The 20,940-nt window shown below is 44.1% G+C and overlaps 1 protein-coding gene across 8 annotated transcripts in view; it reads right to left on the bottom strand.

Moving 5' to 3' along the window:
• DNAH6 (dynein axonemal heavy chain 6) overlaps positions 1-20,940 on the bottom strand; it is a 192,300-nt gene that overhangs the window by 59,023 nt on the left and 112,337 nt on the right. For all 8 annotated transcript variants that reach the window (XM_073345870.2, XM_073345872.2, XM_073345871.2 and 5 more), the window contains one exon: positions 1,385-1,549. In XM_073345870.2, the coding sequence (XP_073201971.1) occupies positions 1,385-1,549 (165 nt within the window). The remainder of the gene's footprint in view (positions 1-1,384; positions 1,550-20,940) is intronic.

Raw genomic sequence — 20,940 nt, 5'->3', positions numbered from 1 at the left:
CTGAAAGTCAGCCTGCAACAATTACTTAAAAGCTGGAGCAGTAAGAAAAGGAATTTAGTTGTCTTTCTCCTGGGGGGCTGTGAACATAAATAAAACCTGCCTATAAAGTGTTACATAAGAACAAAGAAGGATTATGACCAGTTGCCTACACTTTGGAATAGCATGAACTCCTAAATTCCTGGCTTCCACCCCAGTTCTTAGTCCTTTAGACCATGAGGCCTATTGGGGCATCTTTAATTTGCTGTGACTGTAAAATGAACTGAGACACACAGGGCTTAGGCGACTTGGCTACTGTCACACTCCAAGTCAACATCAGAACCAGGATCCGAATGGAGGTCACCTTATACCCCGGCCCATGTAGCTGACAGTGCATCTTTTCAAACCTGGGTGTCTACCGTTAGGCACTTCAGCAGACTGCTTGATTTTCAAAATGCTTTCAGAATAAAGTAACAGACAATATTATGTGTGGAAACTGGATGATACGGCATATAAATACAAAATATAGGACCATATGAACCTCAGAATAAAGTAATAGGGTTCTGAAATAAAGTGTGTATCAGTTGCCTGCAATACCTCCTTAATCAAAGCAATTACATCACAGTTACCCAGTCCTACACCATCCATCATCTGGCTAGACCCCAGAGCTGTCTAGAAAGTGATAGACATCTGTAAATTTTCTAGGAAATCCTACTAGCTGTGCTACCCTTTTTGCAGTGGGGTTTTTGCGAGGGAGCTGACTGTGGAGGATCTCACTAGTGGCGGATTTTCAGAGGAACCACTAATGAAACAATCCCCTTTCAGACAGCAGGATCTCCTAAGTAAGCCCATTAGGGGTACCCTCCAAAGGTCCTTCAAATAGGCCATACAGCTTGTCCATTAATGAATGAGGGTCTTCACTGGAAGTCATGCTGTCATGTTAATATTTGAGTAGCCATGTGATAGAGCTCTCCCCTCCAGGTGGCAGGATCTTCTGGAAGACCCAACATACAGGACTCCAACAACACACAGGACCAGTCTCAGTGGCCCTGTATTCTGAACCTCCAATATGGGACACAACAAAATGGTTGAGCCCTGAGACATGACTCAGTCCTGGTGATACTGTGCAGCAGGAGCGAACCTCTCTTTGTCAGAACAGTCGATAAGTCCATGAATCTTTTCACATACAGTAGCATGGACATGTTGGACTCTACTGTGCTACATTCACCCATGGAATGAAAGGACATGGGTTTATTTATTTTCACCTGTTTTAAAACTTTAATTATAAAAGATACCAGCTGAGACTTGGGAAGGTCTGTAATAATGTGGGCCAACATAATTTGATAATGTCCTTCTAGTAATATTGATTATGGTTTGTATGACATGAATTTAGAATGCTGCATCATACCTCTGGAAGGTAGTGTGGATTTGGTAGTTTAGTTGTCATGTAGAACCTAAAGTTTCTGTCATAATCAATGTCAGAATCTCCAAGGCGAATAAGCATTCTTCCACCAGTAACAAAGGTCTGCTTCAAAAGAACAGGCTCTAGTGCAGGGTCCAAGATTTCCTTCAGCTTTAGAAAAAGAAACCAGATTAAGGTATTTTGTACATGTAACTGATAACTGAAATACTTCATTACTAAAATGCAAAATTAAATTAACACTCTCCACTCTATGCAAGGAGAATAATAAAAATAATTATTTATTATTTGTATTACTGTATTGGCTAAAAGAAAAGGAGTACTTGTGGCACCTTAGAGACTAACCAATTTATTTGAGCATAAGCATGTTTCTCTGAAACCTGTATTGGTTCAATAAATTTGTTAGTCTCTGAGGTGCCACAAGGACGCCTCATTGTTTTTGTAGTGGCTAGGACCATAGTCATGGACCAGGACTCCATTGTGATAGGTGCTGAACAAACACAGAACAAAAAGATGGTCCCAATGATATTCTTCTGTTCACTTATTACTCTCTGCCTTCCTAGTTTTTGTTATAGGATATGGCTGGATTTTCAAAGGAGCCTAACAGAGTTATGTGCCCAAATCCCATGGATATTAAACACACTTCAAATTATGCATTGTTTTTTAAACCAGAGAAAGCCTACATGTTTTACTGCAGAACTATCTCACAGCACAAATCAGTGATGTAACAGAATTTAGACAGTGTTAAAGCAAACACACAGAGATAGAAGAAAATATTCTTTACTTACATGAGAACTGAAAGTACAAAACTAGGCCCTGATCCTACAACGATTTAAACACAGACATAACTTCATACACATGAATAGTCACACTGAAGTCAATGGGCTACTCAGGTACATACAGTTATGTACATGCGAAGGTCTCTGCAGGATTTGGGCCTAATTTTTTTTTTGGGTCACAAAATTCCAAATTCACTGTACATAATTTGCATATGTTCAACCACGTTTCATTATGGTACATTAGGGAAAAAAAAAGGCACGAGACATTTAAAAAACAGTCATGTCTCTTTAGAAACAGAATGGTAATGAAAACGTTATTTTCAAAACTTGATCAAAATATGGGAAGGACCCATACACATCTGCTTCCTAAGACTTAGTGGGCTCAATCCTGGAGAATACTGAGCACTCTAGACCAATCCTGCATTACACTTAAGTTTAACTTTGGCACGTGCTTTAAGTGTTTTGCTGGAGAGTGCTCAGCACCTGACAGGGTTGTGTCCAATAACGGGATTCTCTTGCCAACTCTCACTACCCTTTATTATCTGTATTATGGGCCCAGGGTGCCCCATTCTTCCTATATCTCTGACTGGTTACAGTCAAGACAGAAAATCATCATACTATGGGAACCAGAAACAGTAAACTGGGCAGAATTATTGTCCTAATTCAACAGAAGACTTCAAAGTGTGCTTACTATTGTATTTAGCAAAGTAGTTAAGCACATAATCAAATTGTTTGCTGAGATGCATATAGCATTCAGTCACAGAAAAATGCAAGGAAGACATCTGTCCCTTAGTTTAGAGGATATGACTATTTTTTTCATAGTTGACATGAAGATATGGGGGTTCCATTGGATCAGTGTTTGTTTCTGGATGATCAGATAGCAAGGATGGGCAAGAGTGCTTTTTTCATGTAGACTCACTGAGAAGAATGAGACTTTTTTTTTGGACATGGATCTCAGTACATTTATTCACGCCTTTGTCATTTCCAGATCTGCTGACTTTCATGGCAAAGTGCAGGGCGCCTATCTGTTCACCTTGCACTTTTCTGAAAGGAACGGTTGAGTGTATCTTGGGAATTCTTGGATTGGGTATGGGACTTTTTGTTTACATTTGTTAATATGCAAACAAAGCCATGTTTTCTATTATCCATTAGCTACGGGACATATTATGGTGTTGCTGATTCTTTTTTTTTTTTAAACGAGCATACAGATTTTTAAGAGGCACATTTATAAAAAGTAAGAAAATAAATCGAAATAAAGAAATACATTTGAATTTTCAAGTGAGTCATGAATCATCAGATCCTAGTGCCATATATATCATGCCAATGAATACAGCTTTGAATTTTTACCTTGGGTATTGAAAACTGACAAACATACAATACATTGGTGGAGATTCACTTATGCATATCTTTTTCTTTCCTGCAGTTACTGATCCTGATGGCTACTCAAATCAGAACCTTGGTCTCGAGTCAATGTGTACTGACTGCTTAAAGTTACAGCTTTGGGCCAGAGGAACTAGGAATAGCTTCTTGGACATGCCTATGGGATTCAAGAAATATCTGTCTGTGGGCCAAATGAAAATATTATAACTGAGGCTTAATATAACAAGGAGTCTGATGGCACCTTAAAGACTAACAGATTTATTTGGGCATAAGCTTTCATGGGTAAAAGCCTCACGTCTTCAGATGCATGGAGTGAAGATTACAGATGCAGGCATAAATATACTGACACATGAAGAGAAGGGAGTTACCTTACAAGTGGAGAACTAGTGCTGACAGGGCCAATTCAGTCAGGGTGGATGGAGTCCAGTGAACAGCAGAGCGGCTAACAGAGGGAGTTTGCCTGGGAGCTGTCTGAGAGGAGGTACGCTAAGGGCTGCATTAGGGAGGCTGTGTTGGTGAGTATCTGAGTGTCTGTTGTGGGGACAGTTTGACCGTGTGCTTGACTGGTGGTTTGAAAAGTGTGAATTGGGAGTGCTTTGTTCCAGGTGAGCCTTGAGTGGGCCTGACTGTTATAAAAAGCTAGTCAGCTGCGAACCAGCTGAGCGGCGAACAGCAGAGAGGCTAACAGAGGGAGTTTGCCTGGGGAGAGCCCACTGAGGCTTACATCTTGCCGGCTTCACTGAGTAGTCACTACAACTCCTGAGGAAGCTCGTAGAAGGAAGGTAATATGGATGGGGGGTGTTCAGCTGTTGTGACCTGCACTGGATGTGCCATGTTTGTCTTTCTTCCACAGAACAGAAGCGACTTTGTCTGTACAAAGTTGCAAGCTGGTCTCCATATTGGAAGAGAAGGTTCAAGGTCTGGAGCAACAAGTATCGACCCTGCGTTGCATAAGAGAAACTGAAGATTTCCTGGACAGAGGTCAGGATATGCTTCTACAGACACAAAGTTCTGAAGATTCAGAGCAGGCCGCACTGTGGGGACAGGAGGACGGTGAAGAAATTTGGCAGTATGTGACCTCCAGAAGAAGAAAGGGGAGCGTCCATGCACCAGCAATGCAGATACAGGTAAGTAACCGTTTTCATGTTCTCTCCACAGGTACTAATGCAGAGAGTGGACTAGGTGATACATCTGAGGGAAGGGAACAGAAGGAGACCTCGCCAATTGAAAGGCATGAGATGCATTGTCCTAGGGTTGGGGGTTCCACGACCACCGCTCCCAAGAGGAGGAGGCGGGTAGTGGTGGTCGGGTGGTCTCTCTCCTCAGGGGGACTGACTCATCTATCTGCTGCCCCAACCGGGAAAACCAAGAAGTCTACTGCTTGCCAGGAGCTAGGATAAACGATGTGACGGAGAGACTGCCGAGACTCATCAAGCCCTCGGATCGCTACCCCTTCCTGCTTCTCCACGTGGGCACCAATGATACTGCCAAGAATGACCTTGAGCGGATCACTGCAGACTACGTGGCTCTGGGAAGAAGGATAAAGGAGTTTGAGGTGCAAGTGGTCTTCTCGTCCATCCTCCCCATGGAAGGAAAAGGCCTGGGTAGAGACCGTCGAATCATGGAAGTCAACGAATGGCTACGCAGGTGGTGTCAGAGAGAAGGCTTTGGATTCTTTGACCATGGGACGGTGTTCCAAGAAGGAGGAGTTCTAGGCAGAGACGGGCTCCACCTAACGAAGAGAGGGAAGAGCATCTTTGCAAGCAGGCTGGCTAACCTAGTGAGGAGGGCTTTAAACTAGTGTGGAAGTATAACATTGTATAAGTATAACGTTGTATAAGGGGACATGCTGGATACATTGTATATGAGAGGGCATGCCAAAACATGTTACAAAGTATCTGAGGGAGCACACGTAGGGACAGTTAGCTTTTGAATGGAGAAGCAATTAAGATAGAGCCAGCACTAAGAAGCAGGCATCAGAATGGAAGGTGTGAAGGGCAGTTAGTTAAGTTAACTGGAAGCTGTTAAAGGAGATTGTTAAGGGTGGCAGGTAATTGAAGATACATGACTGGTCTCAGGGATCTCGAAGGGTGGTGACTAAAATCTTTTTCTTCTTTTGTCTGTAACTTCTCTGTAAGTTGTTCTCCAAAAAACTGTATAAATTAAAAGACACAAGCCCCACTCAGGGGGCTCACTTCTAAATGTATTAGCAGAGCAGCTTTGCTAATAAAACAGAGTGGTCTGATAAATTGTGAGTCTGAGTCAAACTTTGACACTAGGTTCACTGGGGGAAGGAGACCAAAGCCCTGAGGTAAGTGGGGAAGTGGGACACCGGGAAGAAGCACGAGCAGAAGCGTGCAAGAGGGCAGGGCTCCTGCCTCATAGTGAGAAAGAGGGACGATCAGCGAGTTAGCTCAAGTGTCTAGACACAAATGCAAGAAGCCTGGGAAACAAGCAGGGAGAACTGGAAGTCCTGGCACAGTCAAGGAATTATGATGTGATTGGAATAACAGAGACTTGGTGGGATAACTCACATGACTGGAGTACTGTCATGGATGGATATAAACTGTTCAGGAAGGACAGGCAGGGCAGAAAAGGAGGGGAGTTGCACTGTATGTAAGGGAGCAGTATGACTGCTCAGAGCTCCAGTATGAAACTGCAGAAAAACCTGAGAGTCTCTGGATTAAGTTTAGAAATGTGAGCAACAAGGGTGATGTCGTGGTGGGAGTCTGCTATAGACCACCAGACTAGGGGGAGGAGGTGGACGAGGCTTTCTTCCAGCAACTCTCGGAAGTTACTAGATTGCTGGCCCTGGTTCTCATAGGAGACTTCAATCACCCTGATATCTGCTGGGAGAGCAATACAGGGGTGCACAGGCAATCCAGGAAGTTTTTGGAAAGCATAGGGGACAATTTCCTGGTGCAAGTGCTGGAGGAACCAACTAGGGGCAGAGCTCTTCTTGACCTGCTGTTCACAAACCGGAAAGAGTTAGGGGAAGCAAAAGTGGATGGGAACCTGGGAGGCAGTGACCATGAGATGGTCGAGTTCAGGATCCTGACACAGGGAAGAAAGGAGAGCAGCAGAGTCCAGCAGAGCTGGCTGTATTTTAAAGAATCCTTATTGAGGTTACAGGGACAAACCATCCCGATGTGTAGAAAGAATAGTAAATATGGCAGGCGACCAGCTTGGCTTAACAGTGAAATCCTTGCTGATCTTAAATACAAAAAAGAAGCTCACAAGAAGTGGAAGATTGAACAAATGACCAGGGAAGAGTATAAAAATATTGCTCGGGCATGCAGGAGTGAAATCAGGAAGGCCAAAACACACCTGGAATTGCAGCTAGCAAGAGATGTTAAGAGTAACAAGAAGGGTTTCTTCAGGTATGTTAGCAACAAGAAGAAAGCCAAGGAAAGTGTGGGCCCCTTACTGAATGAGGGAGGCAACCTAGTGACAGAGGATGTGGAAAAAGCTAATGTACTCAATGCTTTTTTTGCCTCTGTCTTCACGAACAAGGTCAGCTCCCAGGCTACTGCACTGGGTAGCACAGCATGGGGAGGAGGTGACCAGCCCTCTGTGGAGAAAGAAGTGGTTCAGGACTATTTAGAAAAGCTGGACGAGCACAGGTCCGTGGGGCAGGATGCGCTGCATGTGAGAGTGCTAAAGGAGTTGGCGGATGTGATTGCAGAGCCATTGGCCATTATCTTTGAAAACTCATGGCAATCGGGGGAGGTCCCAGACGACTGGAAAAAGGCTAATGTAGTGCCCATCTTTAAAAAAGGGAAGAAGGAGGATCCTGGAAACTACAGGCCAGTCAGCCTCACCTCAGTCGCTGGAGGGTAGGGATAGGATACAGAGGGACCTAGACAAATTGGAGGATTGGGCCAAAAGAAATCTAATGAGGTTCAACAAGGACAAGTGCAGAGTCCTGCACTTAGGACGGAAGAACCCAATGCACAGCTACAGACTAGGGACCGAATGGCTAGGCAGCAGTTCTGCAGAAAAGGACCTAGGGGTTACAGTGGACGAGAAGCTGGATATGAGTCAACAGTGTGCCCTTGTTGCCAAGAAGGCCAATGTCATTTTGGAATGTATAAGTAGGGGCATTGACAGCAGATCGAGGGACGTGATCGTTCCCCTCTATTCGACATTGGTGAGGCCTCATCTGGAGTACTGTGTCCAGTTTTGGGCCCCACACTACAAGAAGGATGTGGAAAAATTGGAAAGAGTCCAGCGGAGGGCAACAAAAATGATTAGGGGACTGGAACACATGACTTCTGAGGAGAGGCTGAGGGAACTGGGATTGTTTAGTCTGCGGAAGAGAAGAATGAGGGGGGATTTGATAGCTGCTTTGATAACTACCTGAAAGGAGAATCCAAAGAGGATGGATCTAGACTGTTCTCAGTGGTAGCTGATGACAGAACAAGGAGTAATGGTCTCAAGTTGCAGTGTGGGAGGTTTAAGTTGGATATTAGGAAAACCTTTTTCACTAGGAGGGTGGTGAAGTACTGGAATGCATTACCTAGGGAGGTGGTGGAATCTCCTTCCTTCGAAGTTTTTCTGGTCAGGCTTGACAAAGCTCTGGCTGGGATGATTTAGTTGGGGATTAGTCCTGCTTTGAGCAGGGGGTTGGACTAGATGACCTCCTGAGGTCCCTTGGAACCCTGATATTCTATGATTCTGAGAGTCCACTCCCAATAATTGACGAGGAGGTGTCAATTCCAGGAGAGGCAAAATTGCTTTTGTAGTGAGCCAGCCACTCCCAGTCCCTATTCAAGCCCAAATTAATGGTGTTAAATTTGCAAATTAATTTTAGTTCTTTTATTTTAGTTATTCTTTTATTTTCTATGTAAAAGATGGACACAAATTGGACATCAGGAATGGTAACATACAAAAGCCAGTGGGAGAACACTTCAATCTTCCTGGACATTCTATACCAGATTTAAACATAGCCATACTTGAACAAAAAAACTTCAGAAACAGACTTCAAAGAGAAACTGCAGAACTAAAATTCATTTGCAAATTTAACACAATTAATTTGGGCCACTGGACTCCTTGTTGTTTTTGTGGATACAGATGAACACGGCTACCCCTTGATACTTGAAGCTTAATATATCCATGAACAATTAATTGTATGTGCTGCTGTCACTTTCAAAGAAATTGCTGGGTAACTCACAAATTGGACAGTTATTCCTGCTGAATAAACTACAGTTCTGTGACACCACTGTCAAAATACATGGGCTATAGCCACAGACACTTTGTCATGGTTGATTTCAGTGCTTGTGAAAGGGGGAAAAAGTGTGTTTGAGCCAGGCCTAGTAACAAATCTATAGCAAGTCTGAAGTTTAAAAATTAACTCAGTATTGAATTATTCAAGCACAATAAAATCTTACGCTTAGGGGAGGGATATTTTACTCAAAAAGTTCTGAGTTTAAACTCACTGAATCCTACCTAGGGCATAATCAACTCTGGGTGGGCAGAATGGAAAATGTATTATATGATCATTTCCTTTCTGTTATTAATATCTCCATTAGTCCTTTATTCAGTGCTAACCCCTCTGCAGTGGCACCTTCGGTAGCTGAGCTCATTGCCTAGCAACCTACTCACTCGGTCGTGCCCCTCATCATGTACTCCCAAATCTATATAAATAATTTCTCAAAGAAGGTTAATTGTCCGTAAAATTCTAACTTGAACTTCACTTAGGTCTGAATGAATTCTGAAACATGCACCCAGATCAAACATGCCATTCAGTTATGTATGTATTTTTTGTTGTGTGACAGACTAGCGAAGATGTTAATCAAGGAAAATAATTTTAAAAGGTAACAATTTTCCCATCCTGCATCCTAACATGTATACTGGCCCTTTACTCAGGGACGTGGCAATTAGTAAGATTCTCAGGCAGAGGGAAAGAAAAGATGAGTATAAAGATACATAATCCATGCTCTGGTGTTAGGAAATGGAGGCTTTTTTGGGGTGGGGAGAAATGCATTAAACTCCTGAACAGCTATCTTACAGTGCTTTATGAAACACAAGGAGTTATACCTACGTTGTGGCTTTGCAAGTTTCTTCGGAGTTTACTAAGGACCTTTGCCCAAAACATGGCTGCTAGATATTCAATGATTTTAAGACCAGAAGGGATCACTGTGCTCATCTAGTCTGACTTTATGTATAACACAGAATTTCACCCAATAATGCCTGCTTCTAATCCAATAACTTCTGGTGGAACCAGAGCATAATATGAAATAGGAAAAAATATCTGGTTTAACAGAAGCTGTATATGCCTTCCTGATAAACCTTTTAATTATCTATCCAGAGACTATTTTGAGATTCTGCTTGTACACATTGTGAATGAAAGGAAACAAAAGGTGATTTTCTGAGTGCTTGTGTATATGAGCTTCCAAACACACATCACGACTGTGCTAAAGCTTTTGTTTTGTGCTTTGGCCATCAACAGACATAAGTTATGATACTGATGGACATCTTTCTACAGAATGAAAGAGGATATACATTAAAAATTTGCTCTTAGAAAATAAGGTGTTGCACTGAAAGTGTTGCCAGTTCAGAAATTCATCATGCAGATGTTATGGGAAGAAATGGTTACTTATAGGGCTGTCCAGCGATTAAAAAAATTAATCATGATTAATCATGCAATTAAAAAAATTAATCGTGCTGTTAAACAACAATAGAATACCATTTATTTTAAATATTTTTGGATGTTTACTACATTTTCAAATATATTAATTTCAATTACAACACAGAATAACAAAGGGTACAGTGCTCACATTATATTTATTTTTTATTTCAAATATTTGAACTGTAAAAAACAAAAAAAATATTTTTCAATTCACCTCGTATAAGTACTTTAGTGTAATCTCTTTATCATGAAAGTTGAACTTACAAATGTAGAATTATGTACAAAAAAACCTGCATTCAAAAATAAAACAATATAAAACTTCAGAGCCTACAAGTCACTCAGTCCTACTTCTTGGTCAGCCAATTCACTTAGACAAACAAGGTTGGTTATAATTTGCAAGTGATAACGCTGCCTGCTTCTTGTCACCTTAAAGTGAGAGCAGGCATTCGCATGACACTGTTGTAGCTGGCATTGCAATTTATGTGCCAGATGCGCTAAAGATTCACATGTCCCTTCATGCTTCAACCACCATTCCAGAGCAAATGCCTCCATGCTGATGATGGGTTCTGCTTGATAACGATCTAAAACAGTGCAGACTGACACATGTTCATGTTCAGTGCAGACTGACTCATCATCTGAATCAGATGCCACCAGCAGAAGGTTGATCTTTTTTGGCGGTTCGGGTTCTGTAGTTTCTGCATCAGAGTGTTGCTCTTTTAAGACTTCTAAAAGCATGCTCCACACCTCGTCCCTCTCTGATTTTGGGTGGCACTTTAGATTCTTAAACCTTGGGTCAAGTGCTGTAGCTATCTTTAGAAATCTCACATTGGTACCTTCTTTGCGTTTTGTCAAATCTGCTGTGAAAGTGTTCTTAAAATGAACATGTGCTGAGTCATCACCCGAGACTCCTATGACATGAAATATATGCAGAATGCAGGTAAAACAGAGCAGGAGATGTACAATTCCCCCCCCCCCGCCCAAGGAGTACAGTCACAAATGTAATTGATGCCTTATTTTTTTTAATGAGCATCATCAGCATGGAAGCATGTCCTCTGGAATGGTGGCTGAAGAATGAAGGGGCATACGAATGTTTAACATATCTGGCATATAAATACCTTGCAACGCTGGCTACAAAAGTGCTATGTGAATGCCTATTCTCACTTTCAGGTGACACTGTAGATAAGAAGCAGGCAGCAGTATCTCCCGTCAATGCAAACAAACTCATTTGTCTTAGCGATTGGCAGAATAAGAAGTAGGACTGAGTGGACTTGTAGGCTCTAAAGTTTTACATTGTTTTGTTTTTGAGTGCAGTTATATAACCAAAAAAATCTGCCTTTGTAAGTTACACTTTCATGATAAAGAGATTGCACTTCAGTACTTGTATGAGGTGAACTAAAAAATACGACACCTCTACCCTGATATAACGCTATCCGATATAACTCGAATTCGGATATAATGCGGTAAAGCATTTCCCCTCTTCCCCCCTCCCTCCCAGGCTTGCACAAGCCTGGGAGGTAGGGGAGGAGAAGTGGAGGGGCCATGTGCTCAGGGGAGGAGGTGGAGCGGAGGTGAGCTGGGGGGGGCGTGGGGGGGGGCCGCAGCAAGTAACCGGGGTGGTGGGGGTGCAGAGGAACCGATCCCTGCCCCAGCTCACCTCCACTCTGCCTTCTCCCCTGAGCACGCCGCCACTCCGCTTCTCCCCCATCCCTCCTTGGCTTGCCATGCCAAACAGCTGATTCGCGGCAAGACTTGGGGGGCAGGGGGGGGAGAAGCGGAGCGGTGGTGGTGCACTCAGGGGAGGATGTGGAGCGGAGGTGAGCTGGGACGGGGGGGCAGGACGAGGAACTGCCGTGGGTGCTCTGTCACCCACCAATTTTTCTCTGAGGGTGCTCCAGCCCCGGAGCACCCAGGGAGTCGGCACCTATGGCTCTGACATGCTGCTCTGAGTGGCGTGTTAAGGGGGCTGGGCCAGGGCTGGGGGGTTGGATAAGGGGCAGAGGGTCTCGGGGGGCGGTCAGGGGACAGGGAGCAGGGGGGGGTTGGATGGGTTGGGGCTTCTGAGGGGTCAGTCAGGGGGCGGGAAGTAGGTGGGGGTCGGATGGGGGCGGGGCCAGGCTGTTTGGGGAGGCACAGCTTTCCCTACCCAGCCCTCCATAGCAAGTTCGCTATAACGTGGTTTCACATATAACGCAGTAAGACCGTGTTATATCAGGGAAGAGGTGTATTTCTTTTATCCTTTTTACAGTACATATATTTGTAATAAAAAATAATAATATAAAGTGAGCACTGTGCACTTTGTGTTCTGTGTTGTAATTGAAATCAATATTGAAAATGTAGAAAAATATCAAAAAATATTTAATAAATTTCAATTGGTATTCTATTGTTATAAGTGCGATTAATTTTTTTTAGTTAATTGCATGAGTTAACTGTGATTGACAGCCCTAGTTACTTACTTATATAGTAAATGGTATTCTTCAAGATGTGTAGTTTGCATACATATTCCACTGTTGGTGTGAGCACATCCACTGTGTATCCTCACACCAGCAACTGAGGGCATAAAGGTGGGGGGGGCTGCCTCAACCAAAAACCAGTTCTTTTGCCACCTACAGAGCCCGATGCCAAAGACTCTGAGTAGCGGGGATGGGGGTTAGGTCATAGAATATGTATACAGACAACACATCTGGAATAACACCAGTTACTGTGCAGGCAAGTTTCAGAGTAACAGCCGTGTTAGTCTGTATTTGCAAAAAGAAAAGGAGTACTTGTGGCACCTTAGAGACTAACCAATTTATGTGTCTTCTACACTTTCCACAGTATGCATCCGATGAAGTGAGCTGTAGCTCACGAAAGCTTGTGCTCAAATAAATTGGTTAGTCTCTAAGGTGCCACAAGTACTCCTTTTCTTTGTGCAGGCAAGTAACCATTTCTGCTTCTAATGATGAGCTGTATACATATATTTTATTGCTGATGACCTCTCCCCCCAACCCCCCACAAGCAGTGACCCTTGCTGGAAGTGGGTACCAGGAGTCGTGTGATTGCAGGACAATTCTGCTAAATTTTGCATGGTGTCTGAAAGCCTGTTCAATTGTGTACTGCTCAGTGAATGTGTGGATGAAGGACCAGGCTGCTGCCTTACAAATGTCCTGAGAGTGGCCATCACAGTGGATCAAGCTCTCATCAAATGAGCCATTATTTTATCAGGTAGAGTCTTTACAGTCATCTGATAACAAAGTTTGATACATGTGGAAATCCAGTTAAAGACTGTTTGCACTGCAACAGCTTCATCTTTGGTCCTTTTCTCTATATGCTACAAACAGTTTAGGAGACTTTCTGAAGTGCGCGGTTCTGTCAAGATAGAACAAAAGAACTCTGTTTACATAGAATCATAGAATCATAGAATATCAGGGTTGGAAGGGACCCCAGAAGGTCATCTAGTCCAACACCCTGCTCAAAGCAGGACCAATTCCCAGTTAAATCATCCCAGCCAGGGCTTTGTCAAGCCTGACCTTAAAAACCTCTAAGGAAGGAGATTCTACCACCTCCCTAGGTAACTCATTCCAGTGTTTCACCACCCTCTTAGTGAAAAAGTTTTTCCTAATATCCAATCTAAACCTCCCCCACTGCAACTTGAGACCATTACTCCTCGTTCTGTCATCTGCTACCATTGAGAACAGTCTAGAGCCATCCTCTTTGGAACCCCCTTTCAGGTAGCTGAAAGCAGCTATCAAATCCCCCCTCATTCTTCTCTTCTGCAGGCTAAACAATCCCAGCTCCCTCAGCTTCTCCTCATAAGTCATGTGTTCCAGTCCCCTAATCATTTTTGTTGCCCTTCGCTGGACTCTCTCCAATTTATCCACATCCTTCTTGAAGTGTGGGGCCCAAAACTGGACACAGTACTCCAGATGAGGCCTCACCAATGTCGAATAGAGGGGAACGATCACGTCCCTCGATCTGCTTGCTATGCCCCTACTTATACATCCCAAAATGCCATTGGCCTTCTTGGCAACAAGGGCACACTGCTGACTCATATCCAGCTTCTCGTCCACTGTCACCCCTAGGTCCTTTTCCGCAGAACTGCTGCCTAGCCATTCGGTCCCTAGTCTGTAGCTGTGCATTGGGTTCTTCCGTCCTAAGTGCAGGACTCTGCACTTATCCTTATTGAACCTCATCAGATTCCTTTTGGCCCAATCTTCCAATTGGTCTAGGTCCTTCTGTATCCTATCCCTCCCCTCCAGCGTATCTACCACTCCTCCCAGTTTAGTATCATCCGCAAATTTGCTGAGAGTGCAATCCACACCATCCTCCAGATCATTTATGAAGATATTGAATAAAACCGGCCCCAGGACCGACCCTTGGGGCACTCCACTTGATACCGGCTGCCAACTAGACATGGAGCCATTGATCACTACCCGTTGAGCCCGACAATCTAGCCAGCTTTCTACCCACCTTATAGTGCATTCATCCAGCCCATACTTCCTTAACTTGGTGACAAGAATACTATGGGAGACCGTGTCAAAAGCTTTGCTAAAGTCAAGAAACAATACATCCACTGCTTTCCCTTCATCCACAGAACCAGTAATCTCATCATAAAAGGCGATTAGATTAGTCAGGCATGACCTTCCCTTGGTGAATCCATGCTGGCTGTTCCTGATCACTTTCCTCTCATGCAAGTGCTTCAGGATTGATTCTTTGAGGACCTGCTCCATGATTTTTCCAGGGACTGCGGTGAGGCTGACTGGCCTGTAGTTCCCAGGATCTTCCTTCTTCCCTTTTTTAAAGATTGGCACTACATTAGCCTTTTTCCAGTCATCCGGGACTTCCCCGGTTCGCCACGAGTTTTCAAAGATAATGGCCAGTGGCTCTGCAATCACAGCCGCCAATTCCTTCAGCACTCTCGGATGCAACTCGTCCGGCCCCATGGACTTGTGCACGTCCAGCTTTTCTAAATAGTCCCTAACCACCTCTATCTCCACAGAGGGCTGGCCATCTCTTCTGCATTTTGTGATGCCCAGCGCAGCAGTCTGGGAGCTGACCTTGTTAGTGAAAACAGAGGCAAAAAAAGCATTGAGTACATTAGCTTTTTCCACATCCTCTGTCACTAGGTTGCCTCCCTCATTCAGTAAGGGGCCCACACATTCCTTGGCTTTCTTCTTGTTGCCAACATACCTGAAGAAACCCTTCTTGTTACTCTTGACATCTCTGGCTAGCTGCAGCTCCAGGTGCGATTTGGCCCTCCTGATAACATTCCTACATGCCCGAGCAATATTTTTATACTCTTCCCTGGTCATATGTCCAACCTTCCACTTCTTGTAAGCTTCTTTTTTATGTTTAAGATCCGCTAGGATTTCACCATTAAGCCAAGCTGGTCGCCTGCCATATTTACTATTCTTTCGACTCATTGGGATGGTTTGTCCCTGTAACCTCAACAGGGATTCCTTGAAATACAGCCAGCTCTCCTGGACTCCTTTCCCCTTCAAGTTAGTCCCCCAGGGGATCCTGGCCATCCGTTCCTTGAGGGAGTCGAAGTCTGCTTTCCTGAAGTCCAGGGTCCGTATCCTGCTGCTTACCTTTCTTCCCTGCGTCAGGATCCTGAACTCAACCAACTCATGGTCACTGCCTCCCAGATTCCCATCCACTTTTGCTTCCCCCACTAATTCTACCCGATTTGTGAGCAGCAGGTCAAGAAAAGAGCCCCCCTAGTTGGCTCCTCTAGCACTTGTGCCAGGAAATTGTCCCCTACGCTTTCCAAAAACTTCCTGGATTGTCTATGCACCGCTGTATTGCTCTCCCAGCAGATATCAGGAAAATTAAAGTCACCCATGAGAATCAGGGCATGCGATCTAGTAGCTTCCGTGAGCTGCCGGAAGAAAGCCTCATCCACCTCATCCCCCTGGTCCGGTGGTCTATAGCAGACTCCCACCACTACATCACTCTTGTTGCACACACTTCTAAACTTAATCCAGAGACACTCAGGTTTTTCTGCAGTTTCGTACCGGAGCTCTGAGCAGTCATACTGCTCCCTTACATACAGTGCTACTCCCCCACCTTTTCTGCCCTGCCTGTCCTTCCTGAACAGTTTATAACCATCCATGACAGTACTCCAGTCATGTGAGTTATCCCACCAAGTCTCTGTTATTCCGATCACGTCATAGTTCCTTGACATCACCAGGACCTCCAGTTCTCCCTGCTTGTTTCCAAGGCTTTGTGCATTTGTATATAAGCACTTGAGATAACCTGTTGATCGCCCCTCATTCCCAGTATGAGGCAGGAGCTCTCCCCTCACAGACATTCCTGCCTGTGCAGGAATGTCCATCCAACGAATGGAGCTTTTGCTCTGCTTTACATGCTCTGCATATGGCTTAGGGAAAACAGCAGCAATGTGATAGATTTAATTGAAATTCTGGAGCCACCTTTGGTAAAAACTTAGGGTGAGATTTCATAGAGATTTTATCCTTATGAAAGACAGTATAAGGTGGTTTGGCTAATAATGCTTGTAATTCAACAGCTCTCCTGGCTGATGTTATTGCTACTGCGAAGGCCACTTTCACAGAAGGATGAAATAGAGATCAAGTGGCCAGTGCCCTTCAGACATCCAGAGAATGCAGTCTCCTCTCTTCAACTGAGGCATGTGGTTTTGGAAACAATACCAGTAAATGGATGCTTTGACTCTTATGAAACTCGGGTCCACCACGCATGCTTTCAGCTAGAAAGGCCACTTTCATAGTCAGATGGGCCACAGAGCATGTGGCTTGAGGTTCAAAGGGAGGTCTGCTGAGAGATGAAAGAACAAAATTGAGGTCCCACTGGGGTGCGAACTTCACCAGTGGTGGAAACGGTCTAAGAAGCCCCTTCAAAAATCTAGTTTAACAGGATGAGTGAAGATTGTGTGATTATCAACAGGAGGATGAAAAGGGCTGATTGCTGCTAAATGAACCTGAAGAGAACTAAATGAGACATCCAAAGACTTATGGGTAAATATTTCAGGATAGCAGAGAACCCAGCAGATTCTGGCAATAATGCATTGTTGAGCCCAAGAGGAGAAACACCTCCTTTTAGCTGAATAACATATCCTAGTAGAGTCTTTCCTTCTGTGGTTAAGGATGGATTGCATCACTCTGAAACACAAGCGCTCTTACCATCCAGTGACCATCCAAATACCAGGCTGCAGTGGTTCCAGATTGCATGCTTGAAAGTGCCCTTATGTTGTGTTAGGAGGTCCAGAAATGGGCAGACATTTATGGGCAGCTGAGCTGAGAGCTTCAGTAGATCTTTTGACAGAACAAGGAGTAATGGTCTCAAGTTGCAGTGGGGGAGGTTTAAGTTGGATAGTAGGAAAAAAATTTTCACTGGAAGGGTGGTGAAGCACTGGAATGAGTTACCTAGGGAGGTGGTGGAATCTCCTTCCTTTGAGGTTTTTAAGGTCAGGCTTGACAAAGCCCTGGCTGGGATGATTTAGCTGGGGACTGGTCCTGCTTTGAGCAGAGGGTTGGACTAGATGGCCTCCTGAGGTCCCTTCCAACCCTGATATTCTATGATTCCATGATCTGTAAACCTTAACTGTCTTGGACAGTTAGGCACAATGAGGATGACTTGAGCTCTATCTTAATGGATTTTCCATGGGGCCTGTAGTATTAATGGAATGGGAGGGAAAGCATACCTCAGGTGAACCTTCTGTGGTAGCTGGAGTGTATCTCCCTTTGAGACCTTGCCTAGGGCTGCTCTGGAGCAGTATAGAGGAAGTTTCTTGTTCACATGTGAGGCAAAAAGGTCCCAGGACAGCATTGCCCATTGGGTGAAGACCTTGTTTAGAACTGAATTGTGAATCTCCCATTTGTGGTCCATGGAAAAATCTGCTGAGACTGTCCACTAGGGAGTTCTGCACCCCTAGTAAACATGCTGCTGAAAGGGTTATGTGATGGTGGTTGCACCAGTTACAGATGTTAACTGACGCTATACAAAAAGGAAGGGATCTCGTTCCCCACTACTTGTTTATATAGAAGACAGTTGTTATGTTGTCCTTATAGTTATGTTGACATTATTTGAACATTGGGATTGGATGAGTGGAAAGAATGCATTACAGACTTGATGGACTACCCTGAGATCTAGTAAATTGATATGCATTCTGGACTCCCAGATGCCTTGTGCCATATGACCACCTGTATGAGCTCTGACTTAGACCATGCGGTGATAAGAAAGAACTGGAGAGGTGTTGGTCCACACCATCCCTTACACACTCAGTTTGGAGCATGAGGACAGTTATGGCGCATGTGAGGATCAATGGACACTACTGACTAAAAAATTACAAACTCAGGTGCATGGGGCACACATGTATCTATGCAGATAGGGACCATCACTCGAAGAAGTGTGTTTCTGACATCTCACGTCTGTCTAACCATCAAGTCAAGCTCAACATGGTGGCTAAAACAGAGTTCTGAATCTTTTTCCACAAGCCCTCTGCCCTATCTCCTTTTTTGTTCACTGTGAGCAACACCATCCTGCCTGTCACTCAGGCCCATGACCTGGCCGCCATCTTCAAATTGGTCCTCTCTCTAGGTCATCACATACAGGTTATATTTCAATCTTTCAGATTCTTTCTGCAGCACATCTCTAAGATATGGCCTTTCCTATGCATCCATACAGTTAAGACCCTCCTCCAGGCTCTCATCATCTCACATCTTGATTACTGCAACATCTTTTTCTTTGGCCTTGACAAATGCAATCTTGTCCTGCTCATATCTATTCAGAAGGATGCTGCAAATATCATTTTCCTAGCATGTCACTTTGACTATGTCACCCCACTCTTTGTATTCCTCCACTGGCTTCTCTCTCTATCACATCAAACACAAACTGTTTGTCTTCACTTTCGAGGGCCTTTACAGCCTATCCCCATCTGACTTCTTACTCATTCTCTGTCAACATGTTGACTCGCACCTCTGATTGGCTCTTGTTACCAGCCTCCATTGCCCACTTGTTAAATTCTTAAAAAAGCACCTTCATGCTTTCTCTCATGATGCCTTGGGAGGAGCTCCCCTTAAATATCCATAGAGCCATCTCATTTATCCTCTTTCAAATTTCTCCTTAAAACCCTCAGAGATTCAAATTTCCACAAGGAATGACTTAAAAATTTTGCATTCAGCCTATTAAACAACAGACTTGTACTACATCCATAATCCTGAAGCCTGGCTCAGGTACACCAACCACAGAACCCTAGAGGAGGGAGTTGTGTGAAACTCTGGAGGTCCCATGACCCCAAGAACTACCGTGATCACCCCCAACATATATTAAAGCGACCTCAGGAATTCCCCTCTGCCAGGGGAATCCCAATTTGGCCACTTAGAATCACAGGACTGGAAGGGACCTTGAGAGGTCATTTAGTACAGTCCCCTGCCTCATGGCAGGACTAAGTATTATCTAGACCATCCTTGACAGGTGTTTGTTTAACCTGCTCTTAAAAATCTCCAATGATGGAGATTCCACAACTTCCCTAGGCAATTTATTCCAGTGCTTAACCACCCTGACAGTTAGGAAGTTTTGCCTAATGTCCAACCTAAACCTCCTTTGCTGCAATTTAAGCCCATCGCTTCTTGTCCTGTCCTCAGAGGTTAGGAAGAACATTTTTTTCTCCCTCCTCCTTGTAACAACCTTTTATGTACTTGAAAACTGTTATGTCCCCTCTCAGTCTTCTCTTTTCTAGACTAAACAAACAAAATTTTTTCAATCTTCCCTCATAGGTCATGTTTTCTAGACCTTTAATCATTTTTGTCGCTCTTCTCTGGACTTTCTCCAATTTCTCCACATCCTTCTTGAAGTGTGGCACCCAGAACTGGTCACAATACTCCAGTTGAGGCCTAATTAGCATGAAGTAGAGTGGAAGAATTACTTCTTGCTTACAACACTCCTGCTAATACATCCCAGAAGGATGTTTGCTTTTTTTGCAACTGTGTTACAGTGTTGACTCATATTTAGCTTGTGGTCCACTATGACCCCAGATCCCTTTCTGCAGTACTCCTTCCTAGGCAGACATTTCCCATTTTGTATGTGTGCAACTGATTGTTCCTGCCTAAGTGGAGTACTTTGCATTTGTCCTCATTGAATTTTATCCTATTTACTTCAGACCATTTCTCTTAGGCCAAATTTAAGACTGCTTTGCATTGCAAGAGCACAATAGGATGGAGAATCTCGCCCTCTCTGTCTTCCAGGGCTAACAAATAACATAGAATCATAGAATATCAGGGTTGGAAGGGACTTCAGGAAGTCATCTAGTCCAACCCTCTGCTCAAAGCAGGATCAATCCCCAACTAAATCATCCCAGCCAGAGCTTTGTGAAGCTTGGCCTTAAAAACTTCTAAGGAAGGAGATTCCACCACCTCCCTAGGTAATGCATTCCAGTACTTCACCACCCTCCTAGTGAAAAAGGTTTTCCTAATATCCAACTTAAACCTCCCACACTGCAACTTGAGACCATTACTCCTCGTTCTGTCATCTGCTACCATTGAGAACAGTCTAGAGCCATCCTCTTTGGAACCCCCTTTCAGGTAGTTGAAAACAGCTATCGAATCCCCCTTCATTCTTCTCTTCTGCAGACTAAACAATCCCAGTTCCCTCAGTCTCTCCCCATAAGTCATGTGTTCCAGTCCCCTAATCATTTTTGTTGCCCTCCGCTGGACTCTTTCCAATTTTTCCACATCCTTCTTGTAGTGTGGGGCCCAAAACTGGACACAGTACTCCAGATGAGGCCTCACCAATGTTGAATA

The sequence above is a fragment of the Lepidochelys kempii genome, chromosome 5, assembly GCF_965140285.1.
Source record: "Lepidochelys kempii isolate rLepKem1 chromosome 5, rLepKem1.hap1, whole genome shotgun sequence".
NCBI classification, from domain to species: Eukaryota; Metazoa; Chordata; order Testudines; family Cheloniidae; genus Lepidochelys; species Lepidochelys kempii.
The sequence above is the reverse complement of the archived record's forward strand: the minus strand, read 5'-3'. Positions and strand labels throughout refer to the sequence as shown.